The sequence below is a fragment of the Denticeps clupeoides genome, chromosome 13 (assembly GCF_900700375.1).
Source record: "Denticeps clupeoides chromosome 13, fDenClu1.1, whole genome shotgun sequence".
Lineage (NCBI taxonomy): Eukaryota > Metazoa > Chordata > Actinopteri > Clupeiformes > Denticipitidae > Denticeps > Denticeps clupeoides.
Window position 1 is genome coordinate 2,491,368 of NC_041719.1, and position 19,475 is coordinate 2,510,842.

Genomic DNA, 19,475 nt, shown 5'->3' on the forward strand with positions numbered 1-19,475 from the left:
CTACTACCAGCCAACCATCAGATGCATCTACCAGATGTGGAGACTTTGGCTGTACCACAGTATGAGAACCAAGGATGTTAAAGTTTGATGTTTTTATCCCGACTTTTCACATCCGCATCTTTCTTTAGTGTAAAATTGCTGCTTTCAGAGGGTCTGGCTGGAGTTCAGGTTATTTTTATCTGTCGCATCAAACTTCACGCCTCTTCCATGCGACCCGGGCGTGCTGAGAGCAGGTCGAGGGCAGCGGGCCTGTAACTTGTGCCGAGGTTGTAAAACGTCCGGAGACAGGAGCCAAAACTCGGGGCGCGCCCGCGTAAAGGGATCAAAGGTTAACAGCGGAGACCCCATCGGAATTCATCATTAACAGTCCTCCGTCTCGGCTTCCCCAGTCGAGGCTGACGAAGGACGATCGTCTGATTGGGCGCGCCCATGTGCCCGACCTGAACCCGGGCACATATCCGAGGGTGTTGTGCACGCGCTCTCTTTGAAGCTCAAAAAGGGGCGGGGTTGTCAGGAGCCGTTCTGGTGCATTCGCCACGGTGCCGTTACACAATCCGGACCGGGCCACTCGGCTGGCAACACGTCCAGACCCCTATTTATATCACACTGTCAACTGCAAGAACAAGCGGCCGAACCTACACGCTACACACACGTGGCGGATTTCATGCAAAAAAAACCCATAAATTGTGGTAAATGGAGGCGTCGGCTGGTCGTTATTGAGAAACCTCCCTCGCGCATCTCAGGCAGTGGAGGTGAAGAGAATGAAGCCGTATGAGAGAACACCTCCCCATCAGCAGAGCGTGTAATTGACTGAGCGTTTGTCGGAATTGGATGGTTTGTGGGGACGGCGCCGCCGCTGTTGTTTTTCCGGAACAAGATGTAATTCTACACACCGGGAAATCTATTAGTTCAGCGTGACTGGTTGGATTTTACAGCTCAGGCAGGAAAACTTTATTTGCCCCCACAAACAACGCGGGCCACGTCATCGTTTGAAGCAACAGATTTCATATCAGTTTCATCCCCTGTAACCTTCGGCGCGAACCGAAATGTGATCATATAGAGGCGAGATATAGATCAGCGACGCTGATTTTAACAGGGTGCGGGGGTACGGAAGGGGGTCTTTATATGTGTGCGCTGTGATGATGGGACAAAAGCTCCATTATCATCTGTCATTTTTTTTATTTATGGGGCATATATGTATGAAGGAATTTTTGGATTTATCTGTACTTCTTGGTCAATGGGTGTTAGTAGCCTAGTGGGTAACACACTCGCCAATAAACCAGAAGACCCAGGTTCAAATCCCACCAACTACCATTGTGTCTCTGAGCAAGACACTTAACCCTCCAGGTTACTGTCCCTGTAACTACTGATTGTAAGTCGCTCTGGATAAGGGCGTCTGATAAATGCTGTAAATGTCATGTAATGGTCACTGTATATTGTCCTGTTGCTGGAAATAAACTGATGGGAAGTCTTTAATGGAACTGTTAATGTAAAACTCATTCTGCTACGTATCTGTCTGAAAATGTAGACTAAAAGAAACTCTGTTGTCTTACATAAAAAAAATAAGGAATGTACAGCACACAGAACTGTACTTGATAGAAGTTCATTATAGATTTCCCACAATCTAGTGGACCACATTTCTGTCTTGATGTCACAGTTCAGTTTACTTGTGTGGACGCAGCTGGCTCCTTCGCCCTATTAAGAGCAGTGGGATCCCCTTTAGGTGCCCACGCTCATTAATAGAATGAAGAGGAGGAGCCAACATCATGCTGTACACAGCAGACCAGCATCACTCATTTGCAACCTAAGGAATCAAGTAGGACATTTCAGCGTGATGAAGCTGCTATTTCTAGCAGGATCATCGGCAAAACTAGAACTAGTCCCATCTGTACAGTACAGCTGAGATACGTTACTATCTCATGCTATTATGTTATATCAATTTGAGTCATAGTTTCACTTTTTTGAAAGAACATTTGTATATTTTTGCATTTTCCGTGTAATCGGTGATATGCATTTGCTACTACATTCTGATTGATGCAGATTGCCTTGCCAGCACGGACCCCGGGTCTTTTGTTAAAAGGAAAATACCATCAGATGGGAGGGTGGCAGGCTTTTCGAAAAACCCATTCAGCCTCTTACGTAAAAGGACCTTCTTAAAGCTGGTGGCCCAGGTTCACCCTGTTTCCGGTGCAGAACGTGTCCCTGATGGTCACCATGGTGACTGGTGATGCCACACCATCACACAAGAAATACATCTGAGACAGGCCATGGCACGGGGCAAGGGCAGCCTGTGATGAAAAACTCTAATAATAATAATAATAATAATAATGGAAATATGTGTCTCCATCTCTATCTCCTTAATGGATATATGTGTCTCCATCTGCTCTGTCTGTTTCCAAGTCGATGTTACAACCTGTTGCAGGAGAGTCCAACCATAAACCATAAAACGCCATGACTGTAATTGAGTCTTTTCAGTCTGTTTATTCATGTTATTCAGTAATTCTTTCGGGAGTTACAGCTACTTTTGAATATATGAACACTCTGTCCTGACACAAGTCATTGTTGATTTCACTGTTGTAGGGGAAAGACTCTAGGGCCGCAGATAAGACTGTTGCCATGGTCCTGAAGGAGATACCAAGTAAGGCGTCTTCAGAAGGAAAACCCCTCCTCACTGTGACAACCAAGGTGGGCAGAACCATTGCAGCTACCCAAGAGGCAGTGACCCAAAACCATGTTATCAGTAGGGTTGTGAAGCACCAACATGCTGTGTTGCTCTGGGGGATCGGTGTCAGTGCAGACCAAGCCAAACGTCCCAACTATCCAACATCAACGCATCACTAACTACACGTATGAATTTTCTGTAAAAATGTCCCGACAGAATAATTATGGCTTGAGCATCCATCATTTTATTATTATTATTTTTTTTTTGTAGCTCTATGGTGAGGATGATATCCTAGTTCTAAAGCATCTCAACACACACACACACACACACACACACACACAACCTGTACTCTGTGTATGTATGCACTTGTTTATTATGAAGAACACCCTTCTTGAGAGAGTCCATAGCCACCACTGACGCCAGTGCGACATTTTAATTACCTTTCGAAAGAGAGAAAATGCCGATGTGAGCCTCTGGCTTGCCACGGTGTTTGGGTTTTTTTGGTGGAGACATTTAAATGTCATGTTTTATGGGCTGCATTTTTATTAAAGTGACTTAAAGCTTTATTCAGACGAGCAATTAATCAGCCATTATTCTTTTTTTTTTTCGTCTTGTTTTGTGCCGACTGTAGTGTGACATTTATAAGCATCATAAACTCAGTTATCCTGATTATTCTGGGAAGGAGGGTGATTGTCATGTGCCACGTTGAAGGCCATGCAGCCATAGCAGCGCCGTGGCGGGGTCAGACCCCCATCTCAGAGTGGGTGGCGCTCCTCAAGAGGACCCGCTGTTTATGCAGATCGATATCAATTCGCTGTGCCGGTGCGCCCCACAGTCAATTCTCCCGATTGCAGCGGTTCCGTGCAGCTTTCCAAACGGGAGGAAATGACTAAATTAAATTAAAGCCTACAGACAACGGGGAATGTTCCTCTGCCTCGTGCTGTACAGTGTGTTCTGAATGTGCTAGAACTTATTACACTTCAACTCGGGAACAGCTCTAAATCAATAGCACCTCAAAAACGGGGCTGCAGGAGCATCGTTCTGTCGTGGTGAAGGCTTAAATACACACCACAACACGTTCACAGCGGCCGTCCAATTTATGACACCTTTTTTTGCTTTGTCATTTGCATACTCATTTTTCCCATCTGTCCCTGTATGTATGTCACAGTTTTATTCCCCCGGGGCCCTCTTGACCTCCATAAATGAACATAAAGCTTTCAGCACTTACAATATACTGTTGCAATATGCCCACAGAAAGCTGCGCACGGTCTCGTTGAGATGAACGTGGATTTTAAACCGCCGCCCCCCCGGGCCCAGTGGCTGGTGCCCGACTCCGTCAGGAGGCTGTGATCCTAACTTGTCCTGAGTTCCCCTGACAACAGCATCTTAAGAGACCTCGCGCTCGGAGCCCTGCCCCGGAAGCGCAATTAGCTCGAGTTTTCCATTACGTAATCATGCGAAGGTCCACGAAATGACGACCCGCTGAGCGGGATGAAGAAGGGATAAAACCCGAATTCCCCTGTTAGGGGCGGCCAGCCACAATCCCCCCGTTTTGCTGCATGGACTGGGGTTAAACCTGCATCGTGTGCATAATGACTGTGAAAGCTCCTGCCCGGCGTCTTCGCACAGGGCTGGTAATCGAGTGGATTTTCCGACCCCATTAAGCCGATAATTAGCGGCAAAAGCTATAAAGGCCCATTGTGGCGAGCGGAAAGGTTAAGCAACATCATTATTTTGACAGAAGATCTTTAGGGGCGTCCTCAGACAAGACATCAAAGGACACGAATAGTATATTTCAAAGGCAGGAAATGTTCCACACTCCACGCTAATAGGCATAGTTCCAGTTCCCATCGAGCACGTCCGTAAGGCGCGTCCTTGACGCCCTGACCTCCAGCGGAAAGGGCTTTTGTATCTTTTTTTGTTGTCATTAGCACCAAAGATGCCCATAAATGACCTCATATATTTATAGATACGCATAATCATGTGTGATTGCATACACTCCGATGCGACTTAATTGCTTGCCACCCCTTATGGGATGGAGACTGACCTTACGAGAGACGGAACTGTGCGGGTCAGGGTTGCACAGGGATGAGTAATGATCCGGCAAGTTAGGAGTGATCCTTCTCAAGCAGGCTCCCAGGCTGGCATTTCAATTTGTCTTATCCGATGCTAAACAGATACGAGGCATGGGAGGGAGGCGGCCTATCTTAATTGTCATCTCTCATATGTGTACTTGGTGTGTTTCTTGGAGAGTGCTCCAGCTGAGTCGTGCACAAAATGACAAGCGGCATCTGTATACTTAAGAAGAATGAGTTTGCATCGGAGTACATACCATTAGTAGCACTGCAGATTCTGATAACACGTCATTGTTTTGCATTGTTATATATGCAGTACATTTCTATCTTAGAATCTGGAGCAGTAGGTAATGTCTATATTTTGATATGGGAAATTATAACATGAAGTGATTGTCTTGGTGATACACAGCAGCACAGCACACGGGGCACACAGTAGAAATGTGTCCTCTACATTTAACCCATCACCCTTGGTGAGCAGTGGGCACCATGACAGGCGCCCGGGGAGCAGTGTGTGGGGGACAGTGCTTTTCAGTGACACCTCAGTGACACCGTGGCGGCATGGGATTCGAACCGGCGACCTTCTGATTACGGGGCCGCTTCCTTACCCACTAGGCAACCACTGCCACCACAACGTATTGTTTAACGTAACGTACTGTGGTTATAATTATGGTATAATTTCACACATCAATATCATTACCTACTCTGTAACCTTGAGTGTCGCATCTTTTATTGAATTTCCAGTGGCAAATTCTACAATGGTGACCTAGCGGGTAAGGAAGCCGACTCGTAATGTAACGTTGTGGGTTTAAATCCCGACATCAAGGTGTCCCCTTGATGAAGCTACCGTCCCCACACTCTGCTCCCCGGGCGCCTGTCATGGCTGCCCACTGCTCACCAAGGGTGATGGGATAAATGCAGAGGACACGTTTCAAATCAAGTGTCTTGTGACTTATGTGACTTAAATTAGCATCAAAACTGGAATTAGTGTTGCAGCTCCCATCACATTCCGAGGAGTAATATAGGATTCCTGGGCTGAGGAACATTTATTGGCCCACAGTGTGATCTGAAGTCATATTACATAATTAATGGCCTTAATAATTCTCATTCAGGTCAGGAATGCTTTTCTATTTTCTGCCAAAAGTGCAAGAAAAATCTTACAGTTCAACCTTTTTCTCCTCTCATTTTATCTCTTCATAATTCACTCAGTGTATATTCTTGCCAAGTATGTAACAGGAAATGGAGGATGAAATTAAGAGCAGTTGTATGTGCTTATTAAACATAGGTGAGTTCGGTGAATCAACTCTTCTGCCCAGTGGCGTATGTGCGTTGGAGAAATGCTTCTCTGGGTGCAGAGTAGAGAGGTCATGGTCGAAGCCAAAACTGGAAGCACAAAAGAAATGAATCTATAGTCCAGGATGAAGGCTGCCCTTAATCCATATTATTTCACCTTAAAACTGACGCCGAAAGAGAAAGAGCGCAGGTGTGAAATGAGGTAGCGGCGACTCTGCGTTTTGGAAATAAATCGCCACACACGCAGTGGAGAAGCTCGAAAAAGGGCAATAAAAACCCAATTAACTTCAATGGTTTTGGTTCTCTGTGGTCGGCCTCCACAGACAGAAGTTCTGGGCCATCTGTGAGCGACGGGGAGACAGTACTTCCATTTAGTCGGCATGAAACTGGGAGAAAGATCGGATGTAAATTGGCGGGCGCCCTTATTAGAGGCCTTTTCCCACGCGTTGCTGTCGAAGTGAAACATTCTGAAAGTCGGAACTGTGCTGGTTGCCGACGTGTGGATCGAGTCAGAAAGCACTGCTCTCACCCGGTGTTCAAAGTTTGAGCGCGAAGCGACGGAACTGATCCTAAGTCGGCAAAAATGACATGTAATTGAACAGGCATTAAGTCACTTTGTCACTGGTGATACACAGCAGCACAGCACACGGTGCACACAGTGAAATTTGTCCTCTGCATTTAACCCATCACCCTGAGTGAGCAGTGGGCAGCCATGACAGGCGCCCGGGGAGCAGTGTGTGGGGACGGTGCTTTGCTCAGTGGAACCTTGGCAGACCGGGATTCGAACCGGCAACCTTCTGATTACAGGGCCGCTTCCTTAACCGCTAGGCCACCACCGCCCCCTTTAAGCCAGCGAACGGTGACGAGGCGCGTGACGTAAATCATGTTGTGGTGGATAATGGTGGCCATCTTATTTAACATAAGGGAGGGGCCGCAGAAGACATGATTTTACCTACAGCCCTCCATAGTCATACACTTTAGAGAGTTGTGCTTTGTTTACTGGAGAGAATCATGGGCAAATCAGCAGCGTGCGGCTTTGTGGCGTTTAAAACGGCTGTTGGGATGATGCACGCCGAGTGGTAATTTAGACGAAAATTAAAATCAGCAATGGGGGGACGGGTGTGGGGGGGACGTTGCTCATCCGAATTCTAGCGCCAGCGCTCATCAAAAGGTCGCTGCGGACAAGGAGGCGGTAGGAGAGCTCTCAGCAGCGTTGGAGCGGAAAAAACTGGAAAACTGATGCGCTGGTGACACCTTCACGATGCCGACAGGAAACCGGCCAATCAGAACACAGCGAGAACTGACGTCTAAATCCACATTCGGGGTACCTCTGCCCAAAAGAGCCTGCATTTATTGTCACTCAGCATGGGGGTCGTTCAGTAGTGTAAGGTCAAAGACGTGGACCTTAGGATCCACATGATTTTTTTTATATGTATTTATATATTTTTAGAAAACCTAATAAAAATTCGTGTTCTGGGAAATTCCACTCCAGCAAAAAAATGTAATTAGTTCCTCTTCTTCATGTTCATTCGTCTGTTTGTGTAAATTTTGAGTATTGTCACCACTGTTGGAGAGAACGGCGCGGTATAGTGTAGAGGTTTAGAGGTTCTACGGGCTGGTTAGAGACAGAAGATGTCTCAGTCCCCGACGCAGCGGGGCTCTCTGTGGACGGCAGTGTACGTTGGGTTGGGCGGTGTGTGGGGGTGACGTTCTCCTGAAGTCCTCCGCTCTGCTTCTCGTTGCAGCTGGTGAGCGAGCAGCAAGAGAGCCGTCCCCTGCTGAGCCCCTCCATCGACGACTTCCTCTGCGAAACCAAGTGTGATGGAGCCGCCCGCCCGGTGACCTCCAACACCGCAGGTATCCCCGCCCTCGCTGTCCCCTCGCCGTGGCTCAGGATCTTCTTTTTGGCTCCTGAAAGCCCCTGGCAAACATGTCAGCGTTCTCAGCTCAGCCCCTACAAGTGAAATGAACTGAGCAGCGTGAACAGATTATGTCACTCAGCGCGACCCGGGGCGTCCCAGAAGAAAAGGAAGGAACTGGGAGGGCGTCTGGATTTCACGGTGCCCTCGCGCACGAGGATTAAACGAACAAACTGAGCAATTTTCCCAAATGCTTGAGTGATTCGCTAAAGACTCATAAATTCAGTATACAGTGGGGACTTTGGGGTGCGTAGAACTTTTCTGTTTTGGCTTCTCAAGTGTCCGACATTAATGGCAGAAGGTCAGTGGTTGTATCAGATAGACACAAGCCTGGTTAGATGACAAATTGTCATCCATACCTGTAAGGCGTCTGCAGGGACATAAGCTGGGTTGTAAATCCACAGCCATGTGCCTACACTTTCCAGGGGGACATTTTTTGAAGCGCTACACCTGGTCATGTGACATGTAGAAAGGGGTTCGAATTGCAGGGTGTGTGAGAGCTTGGGAGAGCTGTCAATCATGCTTACAGGCCCCTCCCCTTGTAAGCATTGTTTATAAACACCTCATTAGAGTCCAGAAATAATTACACACCAGCAAATTACACACAGGTGTGAGTGTAGCTCTTGGGGCCGGTGGTGGCCTAGCGGTTAAGGAAGCGCCCCCGTAATCAGAAGTTTCCCGGTTCGAATCCCGATCCCCACACACTGCTCCCCGGGCGCCTGTCATGGCTGCCCACTGCTCACCAAGGGTGATGGGTTAAATGCAGAGGACACGTTTCACTGTGTGCACCGTGTGCTGTGCTGCTGTGTATCACAATGACGATCACTTCACTTCATCACTTATAACATGCAGAGAGCCAGCAAGCAGACACGTCTTGTTTCTAACTGTTTCACGTCTGCGGATCTGTTCGGGCAGGTTCTAATTTTAAATACCCAACGATTCCGCAACTCCCTTACAGCATCATGCACCATAACAGAGGCATAATCATCCACATTTAAACACATATTATTATTTCCTGACACGCTGAGGAGGTCCCAGGTAATTATTTTCTGACAGATGTTTTCTGCTGCGCACAACTACGGCGCTAAATAGCGCCACGTAATTCCACCTGGCAAGCCGACGTGGAGGTGAAGCTCTGAAGGAGCTCATTCATCTGAAATGGAGCTGCTTCCCCCGTTCGGCATTTGAACATCCCATATGAACATGCAATTTTTTTGTATTTAATTATTCTGTTTATTTTTTCTTTCTGGGAGGGAAGGACTCGCTTAAAAAATGTATTAGCACAGACCAGCACAAAACAAAGCCATTAAAGAAATCATTGTGCAGTTTATTAGCTTCGATCATGCACGCTAAAAGGCTGCTGAGTCATAAAAGAAGCATTAGGGAATATTTAATGTTTGACATCACACTGCCAAAGGGGAGCATTAAATGTCAATACCAGAAAACAGTCACATTAGAAACTTAAAATTACGAAAATCACTGCTGGCACGGTGCACGACTTCCAGATGCCGTTAAACTAAAAAAAAAAAAAGTAAAAATCCCAATTAAAAGGGCCTTCATTAGTGGGTGCTGGATTATTATCGCTTTACCTTCAGCGTCTCCTCGTAATTACAGAGGCACAACTTCCAAAGCAGAAGTGAAGAGTAATTAGAAAACAATGAGGTGAAAATGGGAGAAGTGCCCTCCCAGACGGAGAGAGAGAAGGGGCGACGGTCCTCGCCGCTCTGATGGCCCAGAATCAAACTGCTTAATTGAGCACGCAGACAACCTCCCCCATGGGCTGCTATGACCAGGCGGGCCCTGCCGGTCACGTCCACACGTCACGGTCACATCTTTTCTGGATCTTCTGACCTCACTGTTAATCACATATGTACATGTCCACCAAGGAGATTCATACGGTAGAGACAGACCATTCTGCGGTTCAAAGGGCCTTCTGGGGTGGAACTAGACTGAGAAGGACCTCTGTTCTAGATGGAGGGACACAGAATCATCAGGTCTGCCATAACAGTTAAAACTGCCACCAGTGATCAGAAACAGAACGAATGCGGGATGGTGAAAGTGAAGTGATCATCATTGTGAGACGCTGCAGCACAGCACACGGTGACACGGTGAAATGTGTCCTCTGTATTTAACCGTCACCCTTGCTGAGCAGTGGGCGGCCATGACAGGCGCCCGGGGAGCAGTGTGTGGGGACGGTGCCTTTGCTCAGTGGCATGTTGGAGGATCGGGATTCGAACCGGCCACTTCCTTAACCACTAGGACACGCCACGCCCCCTGCAATTAATTCTTCAAATGCATCTGCAGGCCCGGTCTCTTCATACTATGCACATATAGTACATCCTAAAAAAAAAAAGTGAAGTGATTGTCACATGTGATACACAGCAGCACAGCACACGATGCACACAGTGAAATTTGTCCTCTGCATTTAACCCATCACCCTGAGTGAGCAGTGGGCAGCCATGACAAGCGCCCGGGGAGCAGTGTGTGGGGACGGTGCTTTTGCTCAGTGGCACCTCAGTGGCACCTTGGCGGATCGGGAATCGAACCGGCAACCTTCTGATTACAGGGCCGCTTCCTTAACCGCTACGCCACCACTGCCCCTGACAGTCGTTTTTTTTTTCCTTCTTTTTCCCAGTGCTGTCATCTTCCCTGGACCTGCTGGACCTAAGTGAGCCCGGCAAGAGAAGGAACAGCAAAGACAGGAAGAGTCCGCTGTCAGGCCGCGGAGATGGACCTAGCGTCACTGCTTACCGGAAGAAAACAGATGAAACAGAGTTGATCCAGGTGGATGAAGAACAGAACGTCCCCAATTCACGCACCCTGGAGAGATCTTCGCTGGACTCAGGTGCTCCCATCTAGAGCAGGGCCTTAGATAAGATGTTTTTGATGATCAGCAGCCCAATTACCATAAATATTTATTATTCCATAGCTACGTCTAAATAGCTACCTGGACCCTTGAGGAGTCTAAATTAATAAAATAGGTTAAGGGGCATGAAGTTCAGGGGTTCTTCAGATCACTAATAAGCATTTCTGAAGCTTCTTGAAAAAACATTTTTGATGGGCAACATAACCACCACATATCATGTATTATTTTCCAGGAAATGTCCCCTCCCCACTGGAGAAATGGGAGGAACTGAACGTCCACCCCGACAGAAATGGCAGCAGGAAGTGGAAACTGGAGAGAAGGCGCTCTTCCAAAAACTCCTCCAGTGAACTTTTGTGGCAAGCAAACTGCCCCTGTTTCATTAGCCCGCATTCCGAATGTCGGATAACCGTTCAAATATGAATGAGTGACACCACTCCTGCCATCCACAGGTCAATAGACTGCAAAACCCAACCGGAGTTGGCGGCAAAAAACTCCCTGGAAGTTAATACCAAAGTGGAAACCGAACCAACTCCTTTAACCCAAGTAAGCACCTTCACGCCCGCGGGGCGGCCATTTCAACTCCGAAGCTCCACGTGAAAGTGAAAGTGACGTGATTGTCATTGTGAAACACTGCAGCACAGCACATGATGACACAAAGAAACGTGTCCTCTGTATTTAACCGTCACCCTTGGTGAGCAGTGGGCAGCCATGACAGGCGCCCGGGGGGCAGTGTGTGGGGACGGTACCTTCATCAAGGGGACCCTCGGGATTCGAACCGGCGGCCTTCTGATTACGGGGCCACCACTGCCCCGCAGGCGGGGCTTGAGCATGCATCATCCATGCATTATCATGTTAAATGCTGAGTTTGATTTATGTGCTTATGAGGTGTGGAGGGTGGATTAGTGGCGTTCCTCCACGTTCTGTGTTCTAACGCCCAGAATTCTTTCCTTCCAGCTCAACAGACAGTGTGTTAGTGGAAGACATGTAAGCTAATCTATGCATTCTATTTCTGTGAAGCTGAATTTTGCTGCTGTGCCGGCCGCTTTACTGCCGCGCAAACGTTAAGCGCTCCACGGCGGCTGCCCGTCGCTGTCCGCCATTGTTAGGTTAATAGCTGGTGAATTATTCAGCGGCCTCCGTCCCGAGCCCGTTGTAGTGTAGGGGAGCTCCACCAGCCCTTCCTGCTCCCCCGGCTGAATAATGCATACGTGGCGGAGGCGCCCCGGGAAAAAGACGGATTCTAAAATACAGAATCCGAGGCTGCATTCGACTCCAAAGTGGCACGATGGTCCCCTCGCCGTTCGAGGTCCACGTCTGCAGCGTCTGCTTCCTGAGGGGGCGGGTTTAATATATAAATAAATTGCCAACTTCGATTAGATCTCTCACTAACGGCCCCGTTATAATGGCCATGGAAATGGGAAATGTTCCGTAACGTTGAAGGTAACTGTGGAGTTGACTCTGGGCCCGTCTTTCCGGAATTCTCCCCGCATGGAACGCGCACTTCGTTCAGTACTTCCGCCAATCAACGTCAGGTCTTGTCGGGACCGCGCTTACGATGCAAATGCTTTCTTTGTGTGCAATGCCTTCTATTGCTGGGGACGTCATGGCCAGATTCTGAAATTAATTCGTCGTTATGAAACCATTGAATCGATTACTTATCGATAGATATGTAATTAATGGGGCAGTTCACAACTTCACGTCTTCCAGTTCCTCGTCTGCAGACATTACAGGCAGCCTGATGCATATTTTAAGCTTTTGGCTTGTTTGCAAGTATCATGAAGGCTGACACATTTCAAAAATGGATTTATTTGTGTATAAATATTTCCAGCGTTATAAGGCATTACACTGTCGGTCCTATTATGGCATGTAGCATGTGCACCGTGTCCCAGCACTGGCTGTTTTTGGGAGTCCTGCCACTTTCTCAGCTTCATCACTCCTGGGCGTCAGAGTGGAGGAGGCTGGTGATGGAGGGGCTGGGAATAGTGAGGAGATGCTGATGACGTCTCAGGGCAGGAGCGGGGCTTTCTCTTGGGCCGTCTGGGGACCGGCTGTGAGCCAGACGGCCCCCGGGCTCCCTCTGAATATTCCTGTCTGCCTGTGTCTGACAGGGCCGCTTGACCAAAGACCAAAGGTGGGGCAGCGCCCTCCTGTCCAGGAACCAGTCACTGGAGGAGGAGTTCGAAAGGGCCAAAGCTGCAGTGGAGGTAAGGCAGGAAGAAAACACCAGATAGAAGTATTATAAATCATATTTTACTTTATCAGTCTAGGGTTACAAATTCACTAAATAACGCACTAGTTCTGAATTCATCCCCTGGCCTTTAAAGTTGCACGACTTTCCGCCACCTAACAATGGAAGGGTATCTGTGGCAGCCGTTGCTGAATCAGACGCTCGGTATCGCGTGTCGCCGGGAAGTTATGGTTACTGTAATGTGATAGTGGTTACGTCTCTACAACTGCCAGGACCTTTTAACATCCAATGGCCGTGAAGGCCAGAAATATCTGATTCTGATTCCGATCAAAACACTGGCCAAATAAGAAAAGCGGCAGTAGATAACATGTCTAACCAAGTACCAAAACACAAGCACCATGCACAAGTAATTATGTAACACGCATTGGTTGACCTCTGACCTTATTATACACTGTAACACAAGCAGCTTCTGTTATATATACCCGTGTCGCCTTGTACGACAGGAAAAAAATCTGTAAACAGGGTTGGATTGCATTTAGAATACAAAAAAGATGAAGGTTACATTTTGCAATACAGCATTTAGAGCACTGTTACTTAACAGCAAAATCTACTTCACGCGCTCTAATGTGGATGTGGAGGGCAGTCAAATGAAAAAAAAGCTTGATGGCGATGCTGTATTTTGGCCTAGATCATTTAGCCCCGCCTTTTTTGAACGTGAATGGACTATTGCATGTAATTACCCATAAAACCCAGGTATCAAGATGATGTGACATAATTTTCTAATGCGATATCCTTCATGAAAGAAAAACAAAATGAGTTTTATATGAATTTCTGAAATGGAATACCTTACAGAATATCTTTATAGCCTTCATGTATTCAGTTTTGCATCAGTATTTTGCCCAACTGTGTAAATGCAGAGATGAATAATGGAGGATGTGTCCTTAACACATCTTCACCATGTGGGACGGGCGTGGACCGCTTTCTGAATGGGAATGCCAGCCCAGAGACGAAGGAAAGGCGTGACCGATGAGAAACGTGATCCTCCGCATCTCGACCAGTGTCCTGCTCTGCGTACTGAATGCGGAATGTGTCCAAGGCTCCACCCATCTAGTCATGAAAACAAAAGATTTAATGTCTTCTGTTCCACACAGATATTCAATTTGCTTAATGGAAAGGAGGGGGGAAGAGCAATATGTCAGGATTAATTGAAATGAAATCTCCCTCTTGTCAGAGGCCTGAACATCTAATGTATTTCACAAAAAAAATTATAAAAAAACGGGGGGAAAAATCACGAGTGAGACAGGGAGCCAATGGAACAGCACACTATGCATTATCTGAAGAGAGGGCAGGTAGGATGAGACATTTTTGGATATGTCAGATAGTACATGCTAATAAAAGAAGCACTGTGATCGGGATGATTCGCGAGGCCAACATTTTCTCTAGATCTTTCGGTCTCAGCCGTAAATAATAATTCGGCTCCAGGCGTTTGCTTTTTTTTCCACTGCTATTCTGGTGCTGTGGATGGCTGCATGAAAACTCATTTCAATTCAGAAGAACTTGCAGTTTAGTCTTAGTTAACGCAGCCAACCATCAGTGTTGCATAATGAATTTTGCGTATTCCGTTACCGCTTGTAATAAGGCGGCGGCAGATAAAAGCAACCTGTGATGGTTTTAATAGATGCAACCTGAACGTAATTTGAATGTAGACTTTAATTGGCATAAGTGGAAAATTGTTTCATGCTCGCACACGTAATGCACAAAGCTGCTGTATGACTTTTTAACTGTTTCCCAAGCCTGCAAAATCGAACGCAATCGAACAGAACGCTGCAGGATTTCCACCCCGGACCGGGCTGCTGTGTTCGGTGGCGGCTGGGATCCCGGGTCCACTGAGCACCTGACAGTCCGTTGCTTCCTCAGGTTCCCAGCTGTTCATAATGTGCCGAGAGGGCGGCGATGTTCTTAAAGGAGCAGGGCCATGGTTCTGCACATTTCCATCCAGAAGCCCTCTTCTTTCAAACTGTTCATACAAAGGACTTTGTTCTCAGTGTCTTTTTTTCGAAGGCTGAAAAAGCGCTAATTGCATTTGAGGGCCAAAACTGGAGCTGTTCATCTTCGGGGAAACCAGGCCAGGCGCAGCGGCTCGAACGAATGCCGAGCGCAGGCATTATTTGCACATCGCATTTCCATAATGACTCTTGTTGGCTATATTCCATCCATGGAGCACGGGAGGAATCTCCTTGACATGTTTCGGCAAGTGCGGCATAAACGAAAGAGACGTCGGGGGAATGGGGTTGCTGTATTCACCTGGCTTATTATGAAAATGAAAATAAGCGTAATTCCAGTGTCGGGGCCCATCATTTGGACCTGGAATGGGAATGCGCCGAGGTCAAGCCATCAAGCGGAAAAGCAGCACGAAATAGATTCTTGTTTTTTAATTACTTATAGACTTTCTCAGACGCAAGGCAGTGTCTCGGATGCAGTTGGCGTTGTGACGTCCCTCGCAAACAACATGGCTTTCGCGGTGAAGCTTCCGCAGTGCAATTATTACTGAATGGGAGGCTGCTGGCCCACTAATTGCTTGCCTCCAAGCCTGTTGTAATTTCGAACACAACGCGACCCCGAGGGCTCGACTGGTATAAATAGTTTGGTGAATATATTTTCATCAGCGAACAGGCGTAATTTGCGGAATCTATTAACTTGTGCGGTCATGAAGGACTTTTTTTTTTTTTTATTAATAACAATCACAATTAATACGCGGCTAACCTCTCTGAACCCAAGACAGGAAGTGGATTATGTCTGAAAGCCACAGATGGGGCAGGGAGTTGAGGGTAAAGATCCCAGCTGACCTCCCGAAGACGCCTGGAGCTCCAGGTTATCAGATGTAATGGTGCTGCTACAAAATAATTCGATTTTAGGAGTCAGAATACTAGTTTAAAGATAAGTAAAAATATAAATAACTACTTATCAATAATTTCATATTATTTATTTTAAATACCAAATGGAAATGCCCTATGGGCAGCCCTCCCTGGACCATCATCCATTTCTGCAGCCTTCCGAAACCCACTTGCTCACACCCAGACCTGTCAAAGCCAGACCCAGACAAGAGCCTCACTGCATGAAAGGAAGGACAGGACGAAGACATCGCTGCCTCTCAGCCTCCATCTCAGGAGTTCTGACGTGACTGCCGGCCGGGCTGAACCCCCCGTCAACATTCATCTCCAGACGGCGTTGAGGAGCTGCGCGACTGAATGTCGAGTGGGGACCAGAGCCACGCCGCTGATTAGGTCCACCTCATCAGAGTTAAATCCATGCGCTCGTCCAAGCACCACTGGAGAGGACGCGGCGATGGAAAATTGTGGTCAACATATCCAGGCTTTCGCTTTTTCACAATGCACTGTGTCCGCAGCGGTCAATGGGACGTTATCGTGGACAACCTCTAGACCAGTGGCAAGATAGGCCAGGACCCACCCACCCCAATTCCTTCACACGTACACACGTTCAAAGAACAAAATTATTCATTACAAACTTTTATTTGCAAAAAAAAGTTCATTTTTTGTTCTTATTCTCCTTGTTTTACACTACAGACTTCCTCTTGTAAGTCGCTTTGTATAAAAGCGTCTGCAAAGTAAAGTAAAGATAAGTATATGAGAGCTGTAATCGGTAGTTAGACCCGACATGACTTGACTATTATGCTCTGTGGTGCATTGAAATAAATGGCAGTCACACAGACAGGGGTTTTATTGCACCATTTCCATACAGCGGCGACCCCGTCAGCTCTGGCATTGTGCAGCTTTTTAACAGCCCTAGATGAAGAGGCGACGGAAATACGCAGGATTATACAGAGTTCGGCTGTGTTACTGGGATTTTATACGGTAAATGTTTACTATAATAATCATTTTGGTGACCTCAGCGCAGATACATCCCCCATGAACCACTGCTCTAGGGGAACCAGCTGAGGAATTTAAAAGGTTAGTGTTTTTATAGGAACCAATTCAACAGAAGCGCAGCCCACAATGCTGCACAGCCCACAATGCTGATCCCTGACCAGCTGAGCTGGAGAAACTTTAATCAGAACCTTATTCACTTGGCCCGCCCAACGAACTCTGAACTCTTACCTGTGACTTCCCGATGACGACTCCCATTCACTCACCTTAATTATCCACCTCGCAATGCGCCAAATAACGTCTCGCCGCACGAAACGTTCCCTGGAAGATGGTTACCAGGGGTTTGAGGGCAGAGCGGGGCACGTGTTTTAATTTGGCTCCATTGTGAACTGCCAACAAGGTCTGGATTTTCAATTCAGATTTGGCTGGCTTTATTTAAGCAGGTCTCCGTTATAGTCTGGGTTTTTCAAAGACTTGCCCAGTGGCGATAATACCCGCAATCAGAAATGCTATTAATGTGCAGTACAGGGGTGTGCAGGACAAATGTGCACCAGCAGTCCCCACACCTTTCACTCCACACTGTATTTCAGGCTCTGAGAGCTGTGTGGGACCTGGGTAATCAGTCCCCTTTGTCCCCCTACATGGACGTATTTCTATACAGCAATATTCATTTGGCATCATATGGAAGTACAATTTTTTTCACTGTGTGTCCACAATGCCTCATAAGCAAAGAATCTTACCTGAATAATTCTTTATATAGTTGGAATTGTCAACGATTATGAACAGTGGTCTTATGAGGGCTCTTTGGGAGGGATGCAGTATGTCAGCAGGTCTGTCATGACAGTTAAAACTGCCACCAGTGGCCAGAAACAGAACGAATGGGTGAAAGCGAAGTGATTGTCATTGTGATACACTGCAGCACAGCACACTGTGACACAACGAAATGTGTCCTCTGCTTTTAACCGTCACCTTTGGTGAGCAGTGGGCGGCCATGACAGGCACCCGGGCAGCAGTGTGTGGGGACGGTGCTTTGTTCAGTGGCACCTCAGCGGGATTCGAACCGGCAACCTTCTGATAAAAGGGCCGCCACTGCCCCACTACTGATCCACGTTCAGGGAGTTGTCCAAACACAACATTGTCTTTTCAGGTTTCATATAATGTTGCATACAATTACGTTTCCAACATTACTTTAGTTTACTTCAACGACTTGACGGAGAGTCTCGTCCAAACCTCACATCTCCATCAATATTCATGCGCATTCGTTCATTATTGATTCGCGTAGGTGCACGCACATCTGCACACACAGCTGCCACTCGCCAGCGTCCTCACGTCACCGTTAACTCGCATCCTCTGCCTGTCTGCAGTCGGACACCGAGTTCTGGGACAAGATGCAGGCGGAGTGGGAGGAGCTGGCCCGCAGGAACTGGCTGACGGAGAACGAGCAGGCCCAGATGCCGTCCTCCGTCTCGCCCCTCGAAAAGGTGAGCCCCCCCCCCAGGCCACGGCGCAGCGTAAAGTTGCCCGTTGTTGCCTGATTGATCGACTGATACATCCCTAGTCAAACCCTTTTCGCCCCCCAGGGGTACTACTTCCACACGGACAACCCGTACAAAGACTGGCCCAACGCTTTTGAGGAGGGGCTGAGGAAGGCCAGGGAGGGCGATCTGCCCAATGCCGTGTTACTGCTGGAGGCGGCCATCTTGCAGGACCCTCAGGACTCCGAGGTGAGTGGGCGGGAGCTGGAAACGAGTCCCTGTCCTTCCCTGCCGGAGCTGCCAGTCACGCTGGGGGACGTGCTGGTCTGAGGCAGGGCTGCTCCCGGGTGAATATTTTATGGCACGCGTGGCAGTCGGCGCGCACACACGCTGTTATACTGACGGCGGGGCGCCGGTGGCACGATGGCGGATGAGGGGTTCCAGAATCGTCCAACGCAGACTTGCAGCCATCCAGCATAAACACCAATAGATTCCCTTCATTATTTTTACAAGGAATTGTTTGAATCAATTGGATTCAATTTGGAGAATATGTTTGTTGAATAATGACAAGACAAGAATTTAAATTGTGTTTGAAACAATCATACATGAAGTCACACTGTGCATAATAACAGTTGGTCACACCCCTGTTTGCATTATGCAGGGGTCGCACCACGTAATATCAAGTGAAGTGATTGTCACATGTGATACACAGCAGCACAGCACACGGTGCACACAGTGAAATTTGTCCTCTGTATTTAACCATCACCCTGAGTGAGCAGTGGGCAGCCATGACAGGCGCCCGGGGAGCAGTGTGTGGGGACGGTGCTTTGCTCAGTGGCACCTCAGTGACACCTTGGCTGATCGGGATTCGAACCGGCAACCTTATGATTACGGGGCCGCTTCCATAACCGCTAGGCCACCACTGCCCCATCAAGACGTTGCCATGGATAGGAATGTAACTGAACACCAATAACTGGCTAAAAATCGATATAACTGTGTGATGATTAAAACCGAATTGACATACATTGTTTTTACACTGAAAAGCAGAAACGTACTTTGCCGCCACCTCGGTGGACTAGGAACTGAACCTTCGCTGGTCTCACGAATCAATTCGAA

At 47.6% G+C, this 19,475-nt stretch overlaps 1 protein-coding gene across 3 annotated transcripts in view; it reads left to right on the forward strand.

Moving 5' to 3' along the window:
* pex5la (peroxisomal biogenesis factor 5-like a) overlaps positions 1 to 19,475 on the forward strand; it is a 49,075-nt gene that overhangs the window by 23,416 nt on the left and 6,184 nt on the right. Inside the window, exons 2-10 of one of the 3 annotated variants that reach the window (XM_029000233.1) lie at positions 2,581 to 2,685; positions 7,773 to 7,884; positions 10,582 to 10,791; positions 11,045 to 11,168; positions 11,262 to 11,355; positions 11,767 to 11,796; positions 12,921 to 13,016; positions 18,249 to 18,365; positions 18,465 to 18,608. In XM_029000233.1, the coding sequence (XP_028856066.1) occupies positions 2,581 to 2,685; positions 7,773 to 7,884; positions 10,582 to 10,791; positions 11,045 to 11,168; positions 11,262 to 11,355; positions 11,767 to 11,796; positions 12,921 to 13,016; positions 18,249 to 18,365; positions 18,465 to 18,608 (1,032 nt within the window). The remainder of the gene's footprint in view (positions 1 to 2,580; positions 2,686 to 7,772; positions 7,885 to 10,581; positions 10,792 to 11,044; positions 11,169 to 11,261; positions 11,356 to 11,766; positions 11,797 to 12,920; positions 13,017 to 18,248; positions 18,366 to 18,464; positions 18,609 to 19,475) is intronic. The other 2 variants (XM_029000236.1, XM_029000235.1) reach the window with 2 other exon arrangements.